Source organism: Pogona vitticeps, chromosome 6, assembly GCF_051106095.1.
Source record: "Pogona vitticeps strain Pit_001003342236 chromosome 6, PviZW2.1, whole genome shotgun sequence".
NCBI classification, from domain to species: domain Eukaryota; kingdom Metazoa; phylum Chordata; class Lepidosauria; order Squamata; family Agamidae; genus Pogona; species Pogona vitticeps.
The window spans coordinates 122048718-122074175 of record NC_135788.1 but is presented as its reverse complement, the minus strand read 5'-3'; the positions used below and the strand labels follow the sequence as shown (position 1 = coordinate 122074175).

General features: G+C 54.2%; 3 protein-coding genes across 4 annotated transcripts; 2 read left to right on the top strand and 1 right to left on the bottom strand.

Moving 5' to 3' along the window:
- Window positions 1-9: 9 nt before the first annotated feature.
- Window positions 10-8586, top strand: TAF6 (TATA-box binding protein associated factor 6). Its single transcript, XM_072977353.2, has 14 exons — window positions 10-276; window positions 626-712; window positions 1133-1286; window positions 2816-2872; window positions 3052-3171; window positions 3855-3997; window positions 4931-5008; window positions 6138-6239; window positions 6360-6542; window positions 6637-6711; window positions 6814-6939; window positions 7214-7387; window positions 7516-7752; window positions 7833-8586. The coding sequence occupies exons 1-14, from the start codon at window positions 118-120 to the stop codon at window positions 8250-8252; spliced, it is 2115 nt and encodes a 704-aa protein (XP_072833454.2). The 5' UTR covers window positions 10-117; the 3' UTR covers window positions 8253-8586.
- Window positions 8587-9070: 484 nt separating this feature from the next.
- LOC144583718 (uncharacterized) lies at window positions 9071-10693 on the bottom strand. Its single transcript, XM_078378191.1, has 3 exons — window positions 10452-10693; window positions 10099-10159; window positions 9071-9547 (listed from the first exon to the last, which is right to left on the bottom strand). The coding sequence occupies exons 1-3, from the start codon at window positions 10551-10553 to the stop codon at window positions 9180-9182; spliced, it is 531 nt and encodes a 176-aa protein (XP_078234317.1). The 5' UTR covers window positions 10554-10693; the 3' UTR covers window positions 9071-9179.
- A 723-nt stretch (window positions 10694-11416) lies between these two features.
- LOC110077413 (paired immunoglobulin-like type 2 receptor beta) lies at window positions 11417-25083 on the top strand. Of its 2 annotated transcripts, XM_020790437.3 has the most exons (6): window positions 11417-12946; window positions 17992-18387; window positions 18739-18843; window positions 22863-22890; window positions 23687-23751; window positions 23902-25083. In XM_020790437.3, the coding sequence occupies exons 1-6, from the start codon at window positions 12889-12891 to the stop codon at window positions 24093-24095; spliced, it is 846 nt and encodes a 281-aa protein (XP_020646096.3). In that variant the 5' UTR covers window positions 11417-12888; the 3' UTR covers window positions 24096-25083. The 2 variants fall into 2 exon arrangements, with proteins under 2 accessions (XP_020646096.3, XP_020646097.3); XM_020790438.3 differs by lacking the exon at window positions 18739-18843.
- The last annotated feature ends 375 nt before the right edge of the window (window positions 25084-25458 follow it).

Genomic DNA, 25458 nt, shown 5'->3' with positions numbered 1-25458 from the left:
GAGCGCTGGCCGTGTGGACGCTCTTCGTGTCCCTGCAAGGACCTGCGGCCTCAGGGTCGCCGGGAAAGCGGGTCGGCGGGCGGGTCGGCGGGCCGCCGGAACAGCCGCGCGTTCGCGATGGCGGAGGAGAAGAAGGCCAAGGCGGGCGGGTGCGCGCAGCTGCCCACCGAGTCCATGAAGGCGATGGCCGAGGCGATGGGCATCGGGCAGGTGCCCGAGGAGACCTGCCAGATGCTGGCCGACGAAGTCAGCTACCGGATCAAGGAGATCGCCCAGGTGGGGGGGGGGCGCGCGGGGGGGCGGGGGCGGGGGGGGACGGGCCAGCCTCGCCGGGGGGGGGGGGAAAGGGCCCTGCCAGGTTGCGCCTCCCCCCCGCCCGCCCCCCACGGGGAGCAACCGGCAGGCGGGCGGCCTTCCCTCTTCAGGGCGGGGGGGCCGAGGCACACACACACACACACACCCGGCACCCCCCTCTTTTCTTTTTACCGCACCTTCTCCCCCCCCCCCCGACGTGGTCCCTCGAGGTGGGGCCGCAAGGCGTTCCAGCTGGAGAGCCCCTGGCAAGCCCCGTTCTGACCCCGTGTCGTCGTGGCTTCTGCCCCCTCCCTCCCCCCACCCCTTTCAGGATGCCCTGAAGTTCATGCGGATGGGGAAGCGCCGAAACCTCACCACGGGGGACATCGACTTGGCTCTGAAGCTGAAGAACGTGGAGGTGGGTGGGCGGGTGGGTGGGTGGGTGGGGAGGGAGGGAGGGATGGCTTCCCTCCCGGACCTTCCCAAGGGAGCCTGCCCTCTAGCTAGGCTCCTCTCCGGGAGGGAGGGAGAGAGAGAGAGAGAGAGAGAGAGAGAGAGAGAAAGAGAGAGAGAGAGAGAGAGAGAGAGAGAGAGAGAGAGAGAGACACACACACACACACACACACACACACACACACACACACACACACACACACACACACACACACACACACACACACACACCGGGAGTGGGGAAGGGAATGTGTGTGGGGGGGGTCTCCGTGTGTCAATCCCTTTGCTTGGGTCTGACAGGAAGGGGAGGGTCTGGGTTGGACAGTGGGGGGGGTGCAAGGAGGCAGGGAGGTCCTTCACCACGTTTGCTTGTTTTCTCTTGCAGCCACTGTACGGCTTCCACACTCAGGAATTCATCCCTTTCCGTTACGCCAGCGGTGGGGGCCGTGAGCTCTATTTCTATGAGGAGAAGGAAGTGGACCTGAGTGACATCATCAACACCCCACTTCCCCGCGTCCCCCTTGACGCCTGCCTCAAGGGTAAGAAGAGTCGGGGCTGGGGACTTTGGGCCCAATAAGGCTAGACCTAAGTGGAGCCCCCAGGCCCCAGTATGGCTGAGAGGAAGGGAGCTCCACCTGTCCAAAGCCCCCCTCCTGCAGAAGGCTGCTCTCCTTCCATTTGTCCTGGTGGGGGCAGGCCAGGTTTCTCTGCAGGGCCCCTCGGAGTCTCCGGAGGTGCCTTCTCTGGCTGGTTTGGGGGTCTTTTTGCAGAGCCATGAGCCAGATTGGGCGGTCCCGGCTTGGGTGGACAGAGGGAGAGGGCCAGTAGCCTGAGGAAGCTGGTTCTGCTCCTCAGGGTTTCTCTGGGGCTTGCCCTTGAATCTTTTTTTTTTTTAATATTTATTTATTTATAATTAAAAAGTACAAAAAATAATAATAAAAAAAACCGAAAAATACAAAATACCTACTACTACAAAAAAACAAACTGTAAATTACGAGACTATAAATTACAAAACATAACAGTGAACCCATCACCCTCAGGACTAGCATTACACTTCTTTCCATCCATTTTCATTCCAAAATTTCAATGTTTCTTCACTTGGTGTATACCCCCTCCCTCTCCGAAATACATGTTCTAAAAATACGTTCCATATTTTTTTAAAGTCATTATTTTTCATTTGGCCCCTGCTTATTTTCATATCGCATGTCAGTTTATCATTAATAGCCATATCCCACAATTCTCTATACCATTCCTCAAGGTTAAATTGATTTTCATTTCTCCAATTCCTTGCCATAATTATCCTTGCAGCCGTAATCATTATTATTATTAAATCCTTATTTTCATTCATCAATTGCTCTTTACTCAAATTCAATAAGGCTGTTATTGGGGACATTGAAATATTCAATACCATAATTTCAGTTATTTCCCTAAATATTACTTTCCATTCTTTCTTTCTTTTTTCTTTTGCCCTTGAATCTCGGAGAAAACCAGTTATTCTGCAGTGTGGCTTGAGGTGCAGAGGCCAACACCCCATCCCTTCTGAAATCTCTCTCTGTTGCAATATACCTGTGAAGATTCTTGGTCATCCAGATGAGCTTATTCTTTCTTATTAGGTTGAAACGTTTGGCTACTCAACCAGACTGAAGAAGCTACCTGTAACTGGATGAGTAGTGAAATATTTCAACCTAATAAGAAAGGAATCTAGTTGCCGTGATCCAACTTCCAGGAGACTCTCTCTGTTGCCTTTGAGAGGCCACACACACACACACACACACACACACACACACACACACACACACACACACACACACACACACACACACACACACACACACACACACACACACACCACCCCCAATATCAATATAAGATGATTGTATGAGTCTCTCTGCAGGAGACCGAGCACCCAGGAAGGACCATTGTTCCTTCTTGTTGCTGCATTCTATGCTTTTTGCTCTGTGGTGCTGAGGACTAGTCTCTTGAGGCTGAACTGCAGCTCTTGAGACGCCTTCAAGTCAGTGGGTTGGGGGGCTGAGACGGATTCTGCCTGACTCTGTTTCTTCCTCAGCTCACTGGCTGAGCATCGAAGGAGTTCAACCTGCCATCCCAGAAAACCCACCCCCAGGTGAGTGCTGAGCCTGTACATCTGCCCTCTGGGTTATGAGGAGGGGGGAAGCAGCTGATGGACCTACAGCTGTGCCAGCACTCCTGAGCCCACACCCACTCATCACCCATGCTTGTCAGAGGGCAGAACAGAGCTAGCTCCTGTCTCTTTTTTTTCTCTCCTCCCCACTACCCTGACAGCCCCCAAGGAGCAGCAGAAAGCCGAGGCCACAGAGCCCCTGAAAGCTACGAAGCCTGGCCAGGAGGAGGACGGGGCCCTCAAGGGCAAAGGGCAAAATGCCACAGCACCTGAGGGCAAAGGTCAGACACTCCAGAGGCTGGGGGGGGGGGACAGCACCTTCTATCAAATGCAGGGCTATAGTGTCACATGGGGGGGTTGGTTAGCTGATTATCTGCTTAGAGCAAGGTGGCAGTTTGGAAGCTTTTGCAGACAGTGGAACAGATACTTTGAAAAAGCAGTAGCAGTGTCTGAAACTGGGCAGGAAGACTGGCTGGCTTCTGAATGGAGAGGAGGGTGGCCAGGGGGTCTCTGGTTCATGCCTGTGGCTACAGCAGCTTGTCCTTGAGAGCAGCCTTGCAGTAGCAAACGGCAGCTGCTGGCCCGTCCCACGTGTTGACTCTGGCTCATTTGCGTAACAAGGCCTGTCTTCAGCCATTTGTCATTGGTAGAGTGACACGATGAAAAAGAAAACATGGGTCCTGTACCTTTAATAATTGTGCAGACCAGAAACCTTCAGCAGATGTACCTTGCGTTAAAAGCTGCAGGTGCTGAAAGTTTCCTTTCCTAGCCACCTGCTGAAAAAAACACACTTTTCTGTTTTCTGTTTGGTTGTCCTCGTTGTGGGTGAACTGTGCGCCCTCTCTCGGCTCCGTGATAGCAGATGGACAAATCAGAAGAGGACAGGTGGGCTGCAGTCAGTAGGTGGTACGGGGACATTGCCCTGTTGTCACATCACTTGCCTGCCTTCCTCCCACCCCTGCAGGGAAAGAGAAGAAAGGGCCCCTCTTGGAGGGAGCCCCCCTGAAGCTCAAGCCACGCAGCATCCATGAGCTCTCGGTGGAGCAGCAGCTGTACTACAAGGAGATCACGGAAGCATGTGTGGGCTCCTGCGAAGCAAAGCGGGCGGTGAGGAGCCAGGGGCCTGCAGAACTCTGCCTCCCCCAAACAGACAAACAAACAAGCCATTGCTGGAGCCCAGAGAAGCCTGTCTTAGCTGGCTTGGCCCCATCCTGCTCCTGCCTTCTCCCCACTTGGGTGGCCACCTTAAGCAATTCACACAGCTCTTGGGGCAGGGAAGGGGCTGGGCCTTGCCTGGCATGAAGAAGGACCCAGGGTTAGTCCCCAGCAGCTTTCTTAGGTAAAGGTAGGGAAAGCCGTCTCCCTGGCCCACTGGGCCTTTGGAGGCCCTAGAGAGAGTCACTGCTCTCGGTCTGTCTGAGCCAGACTGCGTGAGTCAGACCCCTAGAGTGGCTTGGTGGAGAGCAGATACCTGAACGTCCTCTTCCTAGCGATCTACCCCTGTGCTGCAGGCAGTGAGTCTATTTATTTATTTACTTATTTAAGCTGCTTATATCCCACCCTTTACCTATGAAGCACAGAAGAATGTGAGGTGTATTGGTAGCACCTGTTTTTATGCATAATGTCTTGTGTTTGGGTGCCATCTGTGCAATTATTTGGTGCTCCCACATTTTTGCAAGCTTGTGTTCAGAAAGGAATCCTTAGGTATCCCCTAAGGGAGGATGGGTTTGCACCCTGCTGTAGAGACCCAGCCTCTGGGGCATGGCCAGTAAGTGCTGTGCTGTGCTGTCGCTCGCTCTCTGGTGACTGGCCTGCCACCAAAGCCACCTAAATGAGTGGCTCTCCCCTTGGCCAGCCGGCCTTCTCTCTCCACCCTTCGTTGGAGAACCAGTGCTGACCTCCTGGCCTGGTTCTTTCGCTCAGGGGTGCTGAGGCTGGTGGCTGGCTGAGGAGTGACACCCCAGCTCAGCTCAGCCCCCTCCCAGCCGCCTCCTTCAAAGCCACAGGTGCTGATCTGCCTTCTCTCTCTCTCCCCCCCAGGAAGCCCTCCAGAGCATTGCCACTGACCCTGGCCTGTACCAGATGCTGCCCCGCTTCAGCACCTTTATCTCTGAAGGGGTAAGGAGAGACAAAGGGGGCGCACTCTGCAGGGTGGCCGAGGGGAAGGTGCCTGCTCCAGAACTGCTCTCACCCAAAGCCCCAGATGGCCGCACAGATGCCCTTCACCAGAATGGACCTGCCGCTGGACGGCTTGCTGGATAGTTTGACCTAGTGGGGAATCCTTTCCAAGGCCTGGAAGGTTCCCCTTCAGCTTGGCTCATGTTCCTTTGGCTCCTTTCCTCCCTCCCTGTCCAGAGACCCACTTCGCCCCTGGCTGTGCTTCCTCCACAGCCCTGTCTTAAGGAGGCTCGGTTCCCACCAGTGGGGGCTCGGCCATCTCTTCATCTTGTGCTCCGAGGGAGGAAGAGAGGGAGGGGGAAGGGAGGAAGCCAGCCTCTGTCATAGCCTGCCAGCCCCCCCCCTCTTCCCGCCCCACCCCTGAAAGGCTTTTGGCTCTTGGCATGTAGCACAGCCACAAATGGCTTAGCGAACTGAATGGTGCACCACTTTCCACATGGGAAGTGCGTGTTGCTCCCTTGTGGCTGTTAAAGTTTTCCGTTTGGCAGCTGGTCTCGAAAAGACTCAAGGCAGCATTTCTTTGAGTAATTTGTTTATTCTCCAGTAGACATGGAAATGGGCAGAGCCGTGGTGCAGCCCGAGGGCACGCGCCACATGGAAACAAACCCATTTCTAAAACATGTCAGTAACACGCAGGCTCACCCTCAGGTTTCCAGGAACCTGAAAAACCTCCCCGTGTGCAACAACAGCCGAGGGGAACTGTCCCACGGACAAGTTAGGGTTCAGGAGCTGCTTTGAGAGCTGTCTCTCTTGACTCACAGTTGTGGTCACCAGTAGCATTTAAGAAGCAGGAGAAATGTTTAGACAGCATTTTGCTCCTGCATATCCTGGATGAGACGCGATCTCAAGCAGCGCTTATCGCTTCCTATCTTTTGCCGCATCCGTAGAGCTAGTTATTGCGGACCTCTTTGTTCCTTTTCATACGGTGGACGCAACGTCTCTGGGGACAGTTTCATCATCTAGTGTAGCTCCCTGCTGATCCTTTGTAAACTTAGCCAACTCTCGCCCCTTGACTCAGCCCCATCCCTTTTTCTTGTCTGGATCTGCACCCCTCCTCTTGCCACCCCAGGTGCGTGTGAATGTGGTGCAGAACAACCTGGCCCTCCTGATCTACCTCATGCGGATGGTGAAGGCCCTGATGGACAACCCCACCCTCTATTTGGAGAAATACGTGAGTGGACCTGTCTGGAGGGGGAGGGGGAGGGCCGTGACGTGGGGCCCGCAGACTGACGGGGCTGCTGCTCCTGGCCCTCCCTGACCCTCCGCCTGTGCCGCGCTTTTCCCTGTGAAGCTTCATGAGCTGATTCCTGCCGTGATGACCTGCATTGTCAGCCGGCAGCTCTGCCTGCGGCCAGATGTGGACAACCACTGGGCCCTCCGCGACTTTGCTGCCCGTCTCATCGCCCAGATCTGCAAGAACTTCAGCACCACCACGAACAACATCCAGTCACGGATCACCAAGACTTTCACCAAGGTGAGCATACGGGATCATGAGTGGCAGCGAGGGAGCCCCTCGGTCTTCCTCTTGCTCCCACGGGCCCTTCTCTTTCCTCTCTTTTCTCCTCCAGAGCTGGGTGGATGAGAAGACCCCGTGGACCACACGGTACGGCTCGATTGCTGGCCTTGCAGAGCTTGGACATGATGTGAGTGGTTTGCCGTGGCCAGGCCAGGCCAGGCAGCAGCTTGGGGCTAGCAGTGGCTAGAGCTGGGGCTGAGTCTTGGCTGGCCTGTGTTCTCTCCCCCAGGTGATCAAGACACTGATCCTGCCTCGGCTGCACGTGGAAGGCGAGCGCGTCCGCGCTGTGTTGGAGGGCCCTGTGGTCAGCAACATCGACAAGATTGGGGCTGACCATGTCCAGAGCCTCTTACTGGTGAGGGGAGGAGGGAGTTAAGAGCCATCCTGCTCCTCTTGGGGAGGGGAAGGGGTCAGCCCAGATGGGCCAGCCTGGCAGGATGCCTCTGCACAGCACCCAGACTCTGGGAGGGGGTGGCCCGTTCCCCTGCGTCTTCTGTTGCTAGCCTGATGGTTGGGGCTTGGACTTTAAGGGTGAGGGAGGACAGGAAAGAGGCCTTTCGGTTTTGCCAGCATTGCCTTACCCTCCTGCTCTCTGCCACACACTGTCTTTCTTTCCCTTCCTTCCACAGAAGCACTGCGCGCCAGTCCTAGCCAAGCTGCGCCCCCCACCTGACAACCAGGAGGCCTACCGGGCGGAGTATGGGTCACTGGGCACCCTCCTCTGCACTCATGTGGTCAAGGCGCGGGCCCAGGCTGCCCTGCAGGCTCAGCAGGTGAACCGTACCACCCTGACCATCACTCAGGTAACCACACCTGACCCTCCTTTCTGCCCTGCACCCCACCCCACGGCACTCCCTTTGTGGGTCAAGGGCCCCTTTCTTTCCTGAAGGCAAGCTCTAGAGTGGCTGTCTGTCTTTCTGTCTCCCTCCAGCCCCGCCCAACGCTGACTCTCTCCCAGGCTCCTCCAGGGGGTGGCAGCAGCAGCAGCAGCAGCAGCACCTCCTCCTCCTCCAGAGCCCCCAGCATCATCAAGGTGCCCAGTGCCATTACGCTGCCAGTGCAGACGCTGGTCTCAGCCACTCGCCCTGCCACTCCGACACAACCCTCCCCACCACCCACCAAGTTTATTGTCATGTCCTCGGCCTCTGGCACCTCCACCTCCCAGCAGGTAAGGAAGGTGGGGCGGGGAGGCTCTTCCTCCTGGGGCTGGGGGAAAGAGCTGCCCTGTGACTTGCGCCTCTTTTGCAGGTAATCACGCTTAGTGGGGGGCCCACCAGCACCTCCACCTCCCCAGTCACTACGACAGTCCCCAGCACACAGCCCCTGGTGAAACTGGTCTCGGGTGGGCAGGCAGCCCCCAGCCCTCCGGTCTCAAGCAGCGTCCAGAAGTACATTGTTGTGTCCCTCCCACCAGCCACTGAAGGCAAAGGGGGAAGTGCACAGCTGTCGCCCTCCTCGTCCTCCTCTTCCTCCGCTTCCACCCCACCCAGCCTGGCCCTTCCTGGCAGCGGCAGCAGCGTCAAGCAAGAGCCGAGCGACAGCCCCCAGCCCCTTGGGAACAGCACAGCCGCCAGCATCACGGCCACCACAGCGGCCACGACCTTCCTGGCCAAAGCGAATGGGGGCCCCAGCATGCTGCCCCCGGGGTCACCTCAGCCCACCCTGTAAGGAGCCAGGAGGATCAGAGCAGCTCTGTGCCAAAGGCCAGGAGGGGACCTCCCTTCTTCTGACATGGCTTCTTAACACCTCGGCAAAGGTGGTTTGGGAGAGGGCCAGCAGTACGTGGGCTCTGTGTTCTGTGGAATCCCTGCCGCCGGGCCATGTTGGACTTGGGCGTGTGTGGCAGGAGCCCCACAGCCCTGTCTGGGGGGGGGGGACAAGGGACAGACCATAGGGGTCTCTGGATACTGGACATCTTTGTCTTGCAGAGCACAGCAAGAACATCACCCTCCCCTTGCATATCTGAACTTGTCAATAAATGTAAATAGATGTTTTCCAGAAATGGGGCTTTTCCATTCTCCTTGCTCACGGGGTTAATAGTGGGGTTCCTCCCCTCCTAAACAGCCCATGAATGGGGCCCGTTGCTTCTTCAGAGCTCCTAAGGGAGGGTGCTCCTGTTGTAATGCTGGGGGCTGAGCACCCACGGAGCCACAGCCGACCTCTGCTGGTGCTGGGGGGCAGGCCCACGGCTCCGATTGGGTGGCAGCTCCCAGACCTCAGGGTGCAAGGAGGCCCGGGCACCCACAGGCAGCTCCCCCAACTGCTCTTGGGCAAGCCCCAAGTTCCCCCTTTCCCAGGAGGAAGCAGGGAGCTGGTGGAGTAGATGAATGAGCGGCAGGGGGGAAAGGCTCAGGTCTTCCTGGGGGAAGAAGGAGGCCCAGAGGCGCTGCTGGCCAAGGCAGGGGCAGGGAGGGCTCTTGGGGGGTGGGGGACCAGCACCCCCAGAGGGAGGGAGAGAGAGGAGCAAGGAGCCCAGGCACAGTCTCTTAAAAGGGGTCGGGCCTCTTTAATAGTCTCTTCCGCTGCCGCCTCTTTGGGGGGGGGGGCGCCTTTGGAAGGCCAGAGCGGGATGCCGGCCTCCAGCTGCCCTCCGGGCTAACGGGCTAACGGCTTGGCCGGGGCCGCCCGACCCACCACACAGCGCAGCCTCCGGACATCGTAGAGCACCTGCCCCCGAGCAGGACCGTCGGGGTGCTGCATGGCGGCGCAGGCAGAAACCGGAGGCCGGGCACTCGGGAGCACCAGGCGGGGCGGCGCTGCTTTCTTCGGGGCCGCTTGCTCGCTTACCGGCGAGCCAAGGCAGTGGGCCGGGCGCCCCTCGAAGCGCGTGGGGCTGGTCGGCTTCTCGCGTCGCTTGTCCTCCTCCGGGCTGCCCGCGCGCTCCCACCGGGTCTTCGCCGCCGCCGCGGCCCTGGAACCCGGGCTGGCGGGGCGCTTGAGGGCGCTGCGAGGGCGCCGGTCTTCTGCAGGGGGGAGAGGGGCGCGCTGGAGAAACCGAGGGCTCGCCCCCTTTCCCGGCGGCTCTCCTCCCTCGGGCAGCGCCCCGCGGACTCTCGCTACCCGCCCTCCTCGGCGAGGCGAGGCGCAGCTCGTTGCGCGGCCCTGCCGGCGCTCGCAACTCCCGGGGCTGCTGGGCGGCTCCTGCGGCTGCTTCCCACTCGGGCTAGGAGCGAGCGAGCGAGCGAGCGGGCAGGCCGTCGGAGGAGCCGGAGCCCGCCCTGTTCTCTCGCCGGTGGGGAGCCACTCTTCCCTGGGGGCGGGAGGCGAGCCGGGCTCTTAAGGATTGAAAGCGCGCCGGAGGCTTGGGAAGAGAGGGCGCCTGCCTGCCTTGCGCACAGAAACCGGCCCCGACCACCCCCCACCCCCCCTCGACCAGCCTGGAAGGATCCTGCTGCGCGGAAGAGACGCGCGCAAACACGCAGCTCCGCCGGCCCGGAGCCGCTCCCTGGGCGAAGGCGGCTCCTCCGGTTGCCCCGCCCCCCCCACACACATAGCGCTGCCCCCACCGTCCTACCTGGGCTGCTGGCGGGCTCTGGCAGGCGGCTCCCGGCGCGTCTGCTGCAGCGAAGGCACACCTGGACGGTAGAAAGAGGTCGCGCGTCAGGGCGCCCAGCTCGCAAGGAACGCGCCCGGCCGAGGGGAGCTTACCCTCTCGGGGACTCGGAGGAGAGGGGGCGGCTGCATCCGAGGAGAAAGCGGGTGCGTGGGTGGGCGGTCGGCGATTCCACCGCCTGCCCCACGCGTGCCAGCCGTCGAGGGGCCGCTGTCTTGGAAGCGGGTGGTGATGCGAGAGCGAGCCCCTGCGATCCGGCCCCGGCGAGAGAGGCCCCGGGCACCCCCCTCCCCAGGCACCCCACCCCGGCTCACCAGAGAGACGGCGTTGGCGGCCACGCAGAGCAGGGCCAGCGCGCCGAGGAGCTGGAGCGCCAAGTTGCCGACTTCCTCGCAGGAGGCTGGCACGGAGCTCATGGCTGCGCGGCGGCCGGAGGCGGCCCTCGGCTCTCTGCAGGCCGGCAGAGTCGCGGTGAGGTGGGCGTGAGCTCACAGTGAGGCGCGAGGGGGGGGCATCTCTCGGGGGCAAAGGCGCGTGGTGGCGGTGGTGGTGGTGGTGATAGGGGGAAGGGCAGCCCTTCTGGGGAACAGCCTGAGGCTTCCCTGCTTGTCCTTAGGGTTCCAGAAACTCAAGTGTACGTCCTCGCCCCCCCTAACCCTAGCCGAATCCTGTCTCTCGCCCTGAGCTGAGAGTTTAGTTCCCCTCCAGGAACACCAGAGGCATCCAAGCTGGCAATGGAAGGCGGAGCTGTGCTCAGAGCTAGCCTACTTCCAAATGCCACAATCCGCGGGGAGCACATTCTTTAGCTTCATGGCTGTTCCCTCCTGGATGTACCAGAGGCTTTGTGTCAGCCATGGACGTAGGGCGGGAGGGGGCAGAAGCAGCATCAGCCAGTGGGGTTGGGACCCTCCTTTCACTCTCACCAGCCGCATGGCCCTTCGAACATCCTTACAAACTGGGACACGTACATGAGGCTAGCTAGGGCGTATTTGTGCCTCCGCCCAGATCTCTCCTGGGAGAATCTCACCAGGGTGTCTTTCTACTCCCATAAGAGGGCAGAGAGGGGACATCTAGCTCTCCCCAGCCCCACTCCCTCCAGCACCCGATGCCTACATGAAGGCCTGCTCTGAAGGCAAGGAGGTCAGCTCCTGCATCCGAGACACCACCCTCAGACCAGACTTCAGCTTCAAAGCCATTTTCTGTCATTGGCGCCTCTGCAGACCTATCCCTGGGCACACGGACACAGACAGACTCAGGCAGGCACCCATCCTCTCCGGCCCTTTGGGCTAATGTCTCAGTCCGCTGCCTCCGATCAGCTTAGATCTGCCCAAGGATGCTCCCTCTCTCCTCCCTCTCCTCCCTCTCAGCCTTCCCTCCCATCCACCCGGCCTGTCTTTCTGGCCCAGACTTCCTGATCTCCCCTTCCCTGCGGGCTCTGCAGGATCAGATTGCAGCCACTTTCTATGCTCCCCTCCTGACCTTTACCCAGGCCAGGTCAGGGTCACGCATTTCTTGAAGGTCAAAGAGTCAGCAGAGGTCCCCAGGCAGAGGTGCTGCAGCTGGAAGGAACCCCATTGGGAGGCTGTCCCTTGGGCTCCGTTGTGGTGGGGACGCAGAGTAGCGCCAACATCCTGGGTGGGTGAGAGGCCCCCACTTGAGCAGGAAGGAAGATGGGGCCCACTCAACCTCAGCACATCCTTCAAAGCTCCTGTCCTCAGCAACAGTTCCTTGCTCAGTTGCCAAAGAGTGGCCTCCATCCAGAAGGAGGTTTCTGTGTGCCAGCAGAAGGAGGTCAGGGGGTTGGCCAGTCTAGTCTCCCTCAGCAGGACGTTCTGTAGGGAAGCCCTTCTTGCAGATCGTCACCAAAGACATGCCAGAAAGGCAGTGGGACAGAAGGACAGCCCGCCCCACCCGCCCTGATCTTAAAGCCTGGCCAGGCTTTACTGGCTGGGAGGATCACGTCCTTCGGGGAGCTGAGGTGAGAGTCCTGGAGGGCTGTAAAGGTGACCATCAGCCCATAACTAGCCCTTCGAGTGGTGTCTGGAACCAGAGGGATGACCACTGAAGCTGAGGTTACGCAGGGCCGTGGTTCTGTCTGCTGCACGCCAGCTCTCCTGGTCAGCAGTCCGGCTGCAGCGTTTGGGGCCAAGAGAAGGTCCCCAACCGCCCAGGGTGCCCAGGAGGAAATCCTGCAGCAGGCACACCTAGCTCACAACCCTTGCCGTGTGTGCCCCACTGGGAGCAGCCTGGGTGGTGCCTGTGTGTGTGTGTGTCTCTGTGCTCAGCCAAGGGCCGTTCCGGGCCGACACAGAGGCCCCAAGAGTCTGTGCTTACCACCTGGAGGCTGTCTCAGCAGGTAGCCCCCCATGGCACACTGAGGCAGGAAGAGCCCCAGAGACATCCTTCCTCCACAGGCATCTCTTCCCCTCCCCCCTTTTTTTTCTTTTCTTTTCATAGCAGGCTCTACTTCCTCAGTCTCGGGACTTGCAGATACTGGGGTGGTGGGTGGTGGAGGGTGAGCGGGGGAGGAAGGATAGCCAGACTTCCCTCTTTCACGCCCATTGCCATTGCTCAATTTCCTCCCCCCCCAACACACCCCAACCACTTCCCTGAAGGCTGCACCCAATCCCTGGCCTGGCAGTGTTGCATTTGCTCACTCCACCGCTGCTGGTTCCTGGGGTGGGGTGGGGGGCCACCCTTTTCCCCTGTGGTGCCCAGAGAGTCCTTCCCCAAAACTTCAAAGCCCAAGAGATGCTGCCTGCCTGGGTGCTGACCCTCCTGCTTCAGGCCCTTCTGTGCCTGGGAGAAGGTAAGAGGGCTGGGGTGGGGCTGGGGCCAAGGTCTGCTTGCTAGCAGCTAACCCTAACCCTAACCGCTCCCCTGGTCCCCGTTTCTGTAGCCAGCTGTCTTGGAAGCTGCAGGGCGTATTCTTCAGTTCACACCTGCCCATGCAGCCCCACGAGGGGAGCCCCCAGCCTTGTCCTCTTTCCAGAAGACTCCCCTTAAAAGAAAGGGGGGCGGAAATTGTTGCTCCCTGTGTCCTCCGAGTTAAACACCCTCCTTGGGGGAGTATGGTGCGGGGGTAGTGGTTAAAGCATCACACTCCAAAGCCCTGTGGCCCCTCTTCTCCTGCCGCCTGGTCAGCTCCTAATCCCACATGAAACAGAGGGGACTGCTCAGGGGGAGAGGGCATCGGGTCTGCCACCCAAGGTCCTTAATGGCATGAACGAATTCGCTGCCCAGAAGGAACCCCTCTTCCCTGGTGAACTGACTCGGCTCTGCTTTGATGGGCGTCTCAGTTAACCTTGTGTGACTTGAGTTTCCTCTTGCCCAAGTGTCGCAAAGGGCAGGTGGCGGCGAGGGGTGGCAGATGCCCTCAAACCCCTGACCAACAACTTGCCCACATTCAGAAGATGGCAATATCGGGGAGGGGTGTTATTATTTGGGGAAAAGTTGAGCTTAAGAAGACTGACTGCTGAGCTGCAGTAGCTCATGGGGGTGGAGCCAAGGCTGGGCGATGGAATCGTCCTCAGTGGCCTCCTAGGGAGGGGGTTTGGCAAGCTCTCCCCCAGGGCATGTGGCTGACCACCTGGACAGCCCTGGGTAAGCTGCAGAGGGGTGCCAGAAGGTAGGACTCTGAGGCACTACTTTACACCTAGGAAGCACTGGGAGAGCCAGCATCAGCTGGAATCAGTTTGATGGCACATCATTATTATTACGCATAAACAGAATTGTGATGTGTTCCTCACAGCGGAAGCTTTTCCGGATTAAGGGTCTGCATCTTCATAGCCAGCAAACTTCTCCAGAAGCTTAAGCCTCTCTCCCTAGGCCGGACATGAGCCAAGGGGCTTTTATCCTCTCAAGAGCTACCAACTTGCTTGGCGACAACACAAAACCGGCTCTCTCAGAGCATCTTTGTAAAGGGTCGCTGTGCTCACATTGCCTGCCTGAAGTCTCACCCCCGTCTGCCTATTTTTCATTTCTGTTGGCTTTGGCTTCCCAGCTAACCTGACACACCTTGCACTCTGCCAGTTGGAAAGATTATGCAAGGCATCTGGCTGGGGCTGTCTTGTCCTCATACACTGCTACCAGAACATACGTTTTTCTCTTTAAGGTTTGTCTTCCTTTTGTGGCAACAAATTAATCAGCTGCCTTTCCTGGACTGCCTCACTGTGGTCATAAGAGTACATGCCACTCCTTTTGCAGTGAGGCAAAAGCAAAACGAAATGAAAAAAAATAGAGGAGATAAAAGTATTGTGGCATCTTAAGAGAGTAACTCCATTTCTTCAGACATGAGAGTGGAACTGCATGGCAAATATCTATAAAGTTATACAGGGCCCCAAAACAAAGACACATAGTGATCTGAAGAAGTGGACTTGATCCACAAAAGCTCACATTAAAATATAGGTTTGTTATTAAAGGGTCCCAGGACTAATTCCTGTTTTTTGCCTATCTCTGACACATTAATCAATCAGCCAGACAAAGAGAGATTCAATAGGTGTTTTTCTATTTTGAGCTGAAAGCAAGCAAATAGGCGCAAACTTCACCTGCAGAAAACATGCAGAGAAGAAGCGTGCCCGCGATACAAAATGTATACATTTTTATAAGGCATAAATAACATGAAAGAGGGGCTAAAGGGGTTAGGAGAAGTTGGAGAAATGGGAGGGGTTTCTATAATTGGTAGACATTCCTGCATGTGGGCAATATTTCACTTCTCCCTGTCAGACACTCCTGCTTCCCAAGGGCAGACTTCTCATTAAGAATTACCTTTATTGTAAATTGGAAAAAACGTGGATGGACACCCCCTCCTCCTCCTTTGTTCATTCTTGCCTGCCTAAGCAGAACATCCATGTAGCAAAACAAGTTACAGAAAGCAAGATGGTTACAGTTCTGCTAAGATATATAAATATATTTTCATATGTATTAACTGGACCCCTTTAGTACTCTTTGGGGTGATAATGGTTTTTGTTTTGTTTTGTTTTTTTGCTTTTGCCTGACATGCTAGCACAGACTAACATGACGACCTCTTCTAAATCTACAACCTTTAAAGTGAGGGGTTTTTGTTTTGCTTCCCGGAAGAAAGCACACAAGAAATGGGATGCCCTCATCCCCAGCCTTTGCTCCATCGTACTGTTGACTGGATTTTGTGGACAGAGTGCCTGAAGAACTATGGATGGAGCCTCGTAACATTGTACAGGAGGCAGCAACAAAAACCACCCCAAAGAAAAGGAAATGCAAGAAAGCAAAGTGGCTGTCCAACAAGGCCTTACAAATAGCAGAGAAGAGAAGGGAAACAAAATGCAAGGGACACAGGGAAAGTTACAGAAAATTGAATGCAGAGTTCCAAAGAATAGCAAGGAGAGACAAGAGGGCCTTCTTAAACGAACAATGCAAAGAAATAGATGAAAATAACAGAAAAGGAAAAACCAGAGATCTGTTCAGGAAAATTGGAGATATTAGAGGAACATTTCGTGCAAATATGAACATGATAAAGGACAAAAATGGGAGGGACCTCACAGAAGCAGAAGACATCAAGAAGAGGTGGCAAGAATACACAGAGGATCTATACCAGAAAGATTTGGATATCCCGGACAACCCAGATAGTGTGGCTGCTGACCTTGAGCCAGACATCCTGGAGAGTGAAGTCAAATGGGCCTTAGAAGGCTTGTCTAACAACAAGGCCAGTGGAGGTGGTGGCATTCCAGTGGAACTATTTAAAATCTTTAAAGATGACGCTGTTAAGGTGCTACGTTCAATATGCCAGCAAGTTTGGAAAACTCAACAGTGGCCAGAGGACTGGAAAAGATCAGTCTACATACCAATCCCAAAGAAGGGCAGTGCCAAAGAATACTCCAACTACCGTGCAATTGCACTCATTTCCCACGCTAGCAAGGTTATGCTCAAAATCCTCCAAGGTAGGCTTCAACAGTATGTGGACTGAGAACTCCCAGAAGTGCAAGCTGGATTACGAAGGGGCAGAGGAACTCAAGACCAAATTGCTAACATGCGCTGGATTATGGAGAAAGCCAGAGAGTTCCAGAAAAACATCTACTTCTGCTTCATTGACTATGCAAAAGCCTTTGACTGTGTGGACCACAACAAACTACGGCAAATCCTTAAAGATATGGGAGTGCCTGACCACCTGATCTATCTACTGAGAAATCTATATGTGGGACACAAAGCAACAGTTAGAACTGGATATGGAATAACTCATTGGTTCAAAATTGGGAAAGGAGTACGACAAGGCTGTATATTGTCTCCCTGCTTATTTAACTTATATGCAGAATACATCATGCAAAAGGCCGGACTGGAAGAATCCCAAACTGGAATTAAGATTGCCAGAAGAAATATCAACAACCTCAGATATGCAGATGATACCACTCTGATGTCAGAAAGTGAGGAGGAATTAAGAAACCTTGTAATGAGGGTGAAAGAGGAGAGTGCAAAAAATGCTCTGAAGCTCACCATCAAAAAAAACTAAGATCATGGCCACTGGTCTCATCACCTCCTGGCAAATAGAAGGGGAAGATATGGAGGTAGTGACAGATTTTACTTTCTTGGGCTCCATGATCACTGCAGATGGTGACAGCAGCCACGAAATTAAAAGACGCCTTCTTCTTGGAAGGAAAGTGATGACAAACCTCGACAGCATCTTAAAAAGCAGAGACATCACCTTGCCAACAAAAGTCCGAATAGTCAAAGCTATGGTTTTTCCTGTAGTGATGTACGGAAGTGAGAGCTGGACCATAAAGAAAGCCGACCGCCGAAGAATTGATGCTTTTGAATTGTGATGCTGGAGGAGGCTCTTGAGAGTCCCCTGGATTGCAAGGAGAACAAACCGATCCATTCTAAAGGAAATCAACCCCGAGTGCTCACTGGAAGGACAGATCCTGAAGCTGAGGCTCCAATACTTTGGCCATCTGATGAGAAGAAAAGACTCCCTGGAAAAGACCCTGATGTTGGGAAAGTGTGAAGGCAAGAGGAGAAGGGGACGACCGAGGATGAGATGGCTGGACAGTGTCTGCGAAGCGACCAACATGAATCTGACCCAGCTCCAGGAGGCCGTAGAAGACAGGATGGCCTGGCGTGCTCTGGTCCAGGGGGTCACGAAGAGTCAAACACGACTAAATGACTAAACAACAAATACAATAACAACTGTTGACTTAAGGCACCTGTGTTTTAATTCATTACAAGGTGAAATTCATTTCCAGGACTCAGTCCACCACGTTTGCCCTCATACGGGCCCTCCTCTCACCACCATCTGTGCATAGCTCAAATATGGGAGGAGCAAGGAGACCCCACCTCCACCTCCACGCAGGCCTTTCCGTAAGTGCCCTGGCTTTTGCCACATGGTGCGGATGGGAGAGCTGCAAACCGGGCCGGGAGCGAAGGTTCCTTCTGGAGGTCACCAGGGCCTTGGCTGAGGAGGAGGAAACATGCCACCAGGAAAGCTTCCCCATTAGGTCATCGGTTGGGATTGTGAGGTCCCAGCTCTGTTACGTTTTGACAAAGGCATTCCTCCCACTGATTCCATAGGTCCAGATGGTTTTTTCTGACCAGCTCTGTGTTGATGTGGCTTTTCTCTCAGAGACACTGAGTTTCGAATGAGAAGCTGGGCTTTTTCTCCAGTAGAGTCCTGTTGGCCCTCTCCATGCATATGTGGCCAGGTTCAGACCGTGTAGGGCTCGGTAAACGTGGCTGGGCTGGTCCAGGATGAGGGGAGCTGCAGTCCCACAACAACCAGAGAGTCACAAGTTGACCTCCCTTGTGCTTGTACACCCAGAGGGCGAAGCTGGCTTCCTCCTCTCACCTCCTCTCTTTGTTCCTTTTCTCCCCTCCTCGCTTTCTTCCCAGAATGCGGCGTCGGCACCATTGGAGACACATTTTCGATCTGGCAACCATGTCACCTTTCTGCACAGGCCAAGGAATCGATCACCCTCCCTTGCAAATTCAGCTACTCCTGGAAGGTTCCCCCAAATCCAGACATCTGGGTCTACTGGCGTTTGGGATCGTTTCACAGCCAGACCTACCTGTTCAATCACACGTCACAGAAGCTGTACACCCACAAAAACTTCTCAAGACGGGTCTCTCTGGTTGGAGATCCAGAGAAGAAGCATGAGGCTTCGATCCAAATTGGCAGCCTATCGGAGTTGGACAGCAATATCTATTTCTGCCGTATTTCTGTACAGACGGAAAAAAAGAGGAAGACATGGCAGTCCATCAAAGGAACAAACCTCACAGTCACAGCAGGTGATTGCATACCACACCTTGATCTGGACCCCCCCTCTCTATGCAGCCCCCTGCCACTCTCTCCATAAGTCATTCCCAGAAGGGGCACTTTCCTCCCAGGCCAGTTGGCTTGAATCCCAGCCTGAGAGGGTGGGTGGGTGGGCTTAGGGAGCATGTGTAAGCTGCAGGTCTCCCCACCCATCTGAATGGGCCAGCTGTTGGAAAGAGAGTAGAACTGACCCTTTGGTACCATCTGGATGCCTGGCACTGTTTTGGGCTGTAGGATGGAAGATGCGTTTTCTCACACGTTATGTTGAGTAAGTCCTGGTTTTAGTTTGGCTTGCGTATGTTCTCTCTCTTTCTCTGTTCCAGCTGCCCCGACACAACCCTACAGCATTCTTGGTCTGGTGGTAGGACCAATTCTCTCCATAATGGCTATCTCTCTTGTGCTGATGATGTACCTCAGCTGGAAAAAAGGTAGTACAGACACAGTCACTGGGAGACATAGAGAGAGCGGGGATTGGGGTGGGTGGAGACTCTGGTCCTGGAAATCCTTGTCCTTCTGACCTGGACTTCACAAGAGAGCTCTTCATCCGGAGCAACATGTCCTCATCACCAAGAGAAAGGTGACATTAAAATGAAATAAATACAAGTCTGCTTGGCCCCCCCAGACTAGCCATAATAGACTAGAGTGGTCTGGTAGTCCAGATAGGCGGGGTATAAATCAGATTATTATTATTATTATTATTATTATTATTATTATTATTATTATTATTATTATTATTATTATTATTATTATTATTATTATTATTATTATTATTATTATTATTATTATTATTATTATTATTATTATTATTATTATACGAAAGGTTCAGCCTTCTTCGAAAGAAGGCTCTACATCTGCTAATATCTGAACATGGAGCTGCTATTCTGCCCACTTGCTTTGTGAGAAATTAGCCAGTTCCCATCTTCTAATGTTTTAATTAATGAACAAATTCAGAGGAGTGCCTGCCTTATTCAATTATTTATTTACAATATTTGTTCCCTTTTGACAAAGTGCCCCATGATATTCTGATTAGCAGGCTAACTAGGTATGGACTGGATAGATCAACTGTCAGGTGGATTCAGAATTGGCTAGAAAATCTTACGCAGAGGGTGATGATTAATGGCTCCTTCTTTAACTGGAAGGAGGTAACAAGTGGGGTACCCCAAGGCTCAGTACTGGGTCCAGTGCTCTTCAATATTTTTATTAATGACCTGGATGAGGAAGTGCAAGGAATGCTTGTCAAATTTGCAGAATATATGAAATTGGGCAGAATAGCTAACAACCTAGAAGACAGAAACAAAATTCAAAATGATCTTGATAGGCTGGAGTATTGGGCTGGAAACAACAGAATGAAATTCAACAGCGATAAGTGCAAAGTACACATGGCATCCTTCAGTCTCGAAAGACTATGGTATTGAGGACTTGGAAGAGCGTCTAGTGTGGCTGAGAAGGCCAATTCGAGAGTGACAATCCCTTCCACACTGAAGACAAATCCAATCTGTCCCCTGTCTAGCTCCCTGATTTTGCTGCTTTTGTAACTGCCTCTTTGCCTTGGCCTGCTGGACAAGGGTCTCTTCAAATTGGGAGAGGCCATGATGCACTACCTGCCTCCAGGCTGAATGCTCAGATGTCAAGATTTCCCATCTGTTGAGATCCATTCCTAAGGCCTTCAGATCCCGCTTGCAGATGTCCTTGTATCAAAGCTGTGGTCTACCTCTGGGGCGATTTCCCTGCACTAATTCTCCATACAGGAGATCTTTTGGAATCCGACCATCAGCCATTCTCACGACATGCTCAAGCCAATGCAGACGTTGCTGTTTCAGTAATGTATATATGTTAAAAATTCCAGCTCGTTCTAGGACTACTCTATTTGGAACTTTATCCTACCAAGTGATACCAAAAATGCATCGGAGGCAACGCATATGGAACATGTTCAGCTTCCGTTCCTGCCGTGCACAAAGGGTCCAGGACTCACTGCAGTACAGGAGTGTGCTAAGGACACAGGCTCTATAGACCTGGATCTTGGTATATGTCGTCAGCTTCTTATTGAGCCATACTCTCTTTGTGAGTCTTGAGAACATGGTAGCTGCTTTCCCGATGCGTTTATCCAGCTTGACATCTAGAGAGAGGGTGTCAGAATATGTCATGAGTGCATCCGAAGACCTGGAACCAGCAGGGTTAACTGTGGCTGAAGAGAATGCTGAGAGATCAGAAACACCTGAACCGCCTCCAGATTCTCCTTCCACAGCAGACAAGCTTCGGGCCAGGCTTCAGGAAAGACTTAGGTCAAGGAGATCAGAGGATCGCTCGAAGGCTGTCCACAGAAACCTACGTTCATCTAGTCCTGAGTATTAACAGGATAGAAAGCTTTCCAGCAACTCAAGGAGCTGTTTTACTATAAAACAGCTCCCAGTGAAGCCAGAAATTCTGTGGAAGCAAGGAGTCAAAACCTTGGCTTGCATCCATGCTTCTTGAACCGTGTTCCTGACTCTGGACTCTGCCCCTGGACTACACTGGTATTGGACTTTGGACTCTGACCCTGGACTATGCTGTGTATCAGACTCTAGACTTTGATGCTGGACTTCATTCTGTGAGTTGATTTATGGACATTGGCTTTGCATTCTTGGTATTCTTGACCCTGGACTGGTTTATTGGACTTTGGCTGTTGTAACCCCCGGGAACGTGACAGAGTACTGCAAAGTACTGCACCTCAGAAAAAGAAACCAGTTGCACAGTTACAAGATGGGGGATGCCTGGCTCAGCAACACTACAAGCGAGAAGGATCTTGGAGTCATTGTAGGTCACAAGCTGAATATGAGCTAACAGTGTGATGTGGCTACCAAAAAAGAGAGAGAGAGAGAGAGGAGAGAGAGAAAGGCAAATTCTATATTAGGATGCAGTAACAAGTATAGTCTCCAAATCTCTATTTGCCACTGGTTAGGGCTCACCTTGAGTACTGTGTCCAGTTCTGGACACCACAATTTAAGAAGGATGCTGACAAATTGAAATATGTTCAGAGGAGAGCAACAAGGATGATCAGGGAGCTGGAAACCAAGGTCTATGAGGAAAGGTAGAAAGAACCTGGCATGTTTAGCCTTGAGAAAAAAAGACTGATGGGAGATATGATAGCACTTTATAAAGACTTGAAAAGCTGTCATATAGCGGAAGGGCAGGATCTGTTCTCAGTCATCCCAGAGTACAGGATACACAAGAATGGGCTCTAGTTACAATAAACCAGATTCCAGCTGAATATCAGGAAAAATGTTGTAACTCTAAGAGAGGTACGACAAGGCAACCAATGACCTCTGGCAGAGGTGGTGAGCGCTCCAGCCCTGGAGGCCTTCAAGAGGAATTTAGACAACTACCTGGCAGATATCCTTTGATTTGTATTCCTGCATTGAGCAGGGGGTTGGGCTTAATGGCCTTAGAGGCCCCTTCCAACTTAATCATTCTATGGTTTTATGATTCTACCCCATCTTTCTTGTTAAAAAAAAAAGGTGTCAAGGTGGCCTTAAGCCTTGTCTGCAGGAACATTCTCCTTCATTTTGATCCCTTTTAAACCTTTGTTTGTTTGTTTGCTGGCTGGCTTTTGGGTCTGCCTTGGAGATAAAGCGCTTTGCTTCCCCGTGGAAAGCCACTTCAGGGTTTGTGCTGGAGGTCATCCCAACATTTTGTTCCCATAACAGACCGTTAGGTCTTCCCTCTATCCTGGGAAACCCACAAGCGGGACGTCAGCAAGTGCACACTCCTGGTCGTGTCGCTTTGTGACCACGCTCAGAGAATGGAAGCACGGTTCGGTCCCCATGACTCGTGGCTGTGGACATCTTGAGGCAGGAGAAAGCCGGGCTTGGTCCCCTCCCGTGTGCCCTGACCACCACCATCTTTGGGGGGGCCCTGAACTCTTTGGGGTCCCATGGTGCAGTAGTAGCTAAATTGGAGTCCAGCCTCTGTTCATGAGCTGAGTTTGATCCCTGCAGATTCAGGTAGCCGGCTCAAGATGGGTGCGGTGTCCAGAGCTGGCTTGCTGGGTGTGTGTGTGTGTGTGTGTGTGTCAGAGCTCTTGTTTGTAGAATCGTGCTCCCAGATTCTACATCTTTAGTCCGATGGGGTCCTAGAGTTGTCGAAACAACAATGACTCTGTAGTCATGCGTGAGAAGGAAGGAGGATGAGGGACGGCCTTCTGCCTACCCATTTTCTCAGCCTCAGGCACCCTTCCATTCCTGAGGGTTTGCACTGCTTCCCTGAAGAATCCCACCCCCACCCAACCTTGGGGCTTCCAGTCAGGGGGTCCTCGTAGTGCCCCCTCTTCATTAGGTACAGGTCTTCCAGGGCAGCGGGGGGGGGGAGAGAGAATGGAGTGCCTAGCCTGCCCTGCAGCTCCTTGGCTCTCCACCCCCCTCCCCACCCAACCGTCTCTCTGACACAGACCTTCCCCTTTCTCCTTTTCCAGGTCATTGCCCAGGCTGCCTTCAAAACACGTGAGTCCTTGCCCATCTGGCCTTGCTGCCCTCCTCGGTTCTCTGAAATGTCTCTGCTGGCCCACCTTCCCACTTGGATCCCGCACCCTGTGCTGTTGTGGCTCAGCCCTCCAATGCTGGGTTCCCGAGCTGTGGAAGCTCACAGGCAAAGCACAGGGCAAGGATCAGCCCCGGCCCCACTGTTGGGTTGGGCTGGCTGCCATAGCAGGACACAGGGGCCACGGCTACTTTCGCCTGAACTGGCGCCCTTCCCAGTGTCAGGAGTGGCTGCAGACGTACAAGATGCCTGAGTGAACCTTCTTCCTTTGAGCTGGCCATGCAATGTGACCAGGTGAGGCAGGAGGCAAAAGGTGATACGCAGAGCTGGCATCTGAAGGTACAGGCAGAACTTCAGGCACTCAAAGCCCTGGAGTTGGCATGTGGTGGAAGGAAGGCATCGTTTGGCCTTTGCTCCAGGAACAATCTGGCTGGGCCGGCCAGCATTCTTTGAGTTTTTTCATACCTCTATGGCCTCTCTGGTACACCCCCACCCCCACCTGCATGGTTTTCCAAGTTGTATTTCATTCTCCCACAACTGTCCTGCACAGAGTCACCTTGCGGGCAGTGCTGGAAGCAAAGGTGGTGAGCCACCAATGGAACTGGATGGGTGGGGGGCAGTTGAGGTGGGGTAGTTGCCAAGATGCCACCTGGTTCCAGTGGCAAATCGAAGCTCCGTGTGGGCGGGCAGCTCCAGATGACCGGTAGAGGCGGCTTTAGCAGGTGCCAGTCTGAATGTCTGTCTGTTTGTTTTTCCCAGGAGAGTTGCAGGCAAAAGCAAGAAGAGACCAGGGACGATGGAACATAAAGAGGTTGGCTTCCAAGGTAAGCCTGGCTGGGCCTTTCTGCCCACCTGTCCTTGGCCAGCCAGGAGGACTTCCAGTGGAGGGGGAAGGGTGTGGGGCTAGCTGTGAGGGTGGCAGCTGTGTCCTTCCTTCTCATGGATGAGTGTCTCCTCAACTCTTTGCCTTCCAGAAGTCAGAACCCCCCACCCTGGCCCTCCTGCTACCCCCCAGTCTCCACCCTGCCCACTTAAACCCCCTGTGGAGCCAAATCTCCTCTATGCCACCTTAATGCTGCCAGATGCCAAGAGCCAGACCCCAAAGCCACCACGGAACAGGCCAGGCCACGGAGGCCAAGAGACAACATATGCCGTCATACGACACTGAGGAGGGGGCCTGCCATCAGCGGAGCTGGGGAGGAGCCTGCTTGGCCACCTGAAGCCTGGACCCAAGGCCCCTTCTTGGGACAGCAGCCTCTTGAGAGGGCACCCAACTGCTGTATCTAAGGGCAGTCCTCAAGGGCAGTGAAGCCTGCAAACGGTGACCTGCTGGCTCTCCAGAGGCTTTTTGAAGGTCGCCTCTGGGAAAGGGTTGCCAACCTTGATCCTTAACACGCTTTTGCTTCCACAGAAGAGCCTCCCAAAGAGCAGCCGAGGTGATCAGAACTCTCTCCAGGGGAGGGCTGATTGGCCAGTATCAGGCAGGGACACAGGTTCCTCGCCTCTGGAACAATCTACCTCCGGCGATTTGCGCGGCTCCCTCACTGGGTATCTTTAAAAATCAACTAAAAACGTGGATGTTTCGGCAGGCTTTCCCTCCAGTTAATCCCTGATGTTTTCCTTTCCTCTCTTCCCCTACTGTTTGCCTCCCATCTTGTGGAATGTGTTCATTACATAATAATTTTTTCCTTTTATACATTTCCTGTGTATTTTTATGATGTAAGCCACCTAGAGTAGTCGTAACTGACCAGATAGGCGGAATATAAATAAAATAAATAAATAAATGTGGCAAAAGAGGAAGTACAACTGGGGAGTCCTGGAACCAGAGAAACCAGGAGGGGGGGGGGTGTAGGCATCTTCCCTTCTGTATCCCTTCTGTATCCCAAGTACCAGAGGGGCTGGAGAGCAGGGCTTGGCAGGGCTTCTTGGCTACTCTTTCCTCCCTCCTCCCCCCTCTGTCCTTTGCTCCCTTCTACTTTTCCCAGACTCTCAGGAGGAGGTGGTTATTACCTTGTCACCCCCTGACTTCCTTTCTTCTTGCCTCTCCTTCTGTCAGGTGGGCTCCATCCCCCACCTTCCTTTTACAAAGACATAGGGCTGAGGATGTTCTGTACTAAGTCTAACTTTCTCAATAAAGTTTGTTGTTTTTGTTTTAACTGCTTTATGTATATTTCCATGTGTCTCCTCTGGGACTGAGCGCTGATTTAACTCTGCCAAGCTAAACACAAATAGACAATGGGGCGGGGGGGGGGTCTGGGGGAAGGAAGCAGGAGACGAAATTCCCCGCCAACCTCCTTTTGGGGGGAGCTCTGGAGGGCCAGAATGTGGGCAGCGACCATCAGCGTCCGCCCCGAAGCCGCTTCGGCACCCTGAGCTCTGCTCCTGGATGGAGGGGAACCGTAGAGGGAAAGCAAGCGGTCTTCTGGCCTGCTCCTGCAGCGTGCCTTTCCCTCACCCCCGCCTGCCAAAGAGCTCTGGCCGAAGAGAGCACGGGACGGTTCTGTTGTAACCGCTGGGACGCACCGACAAGC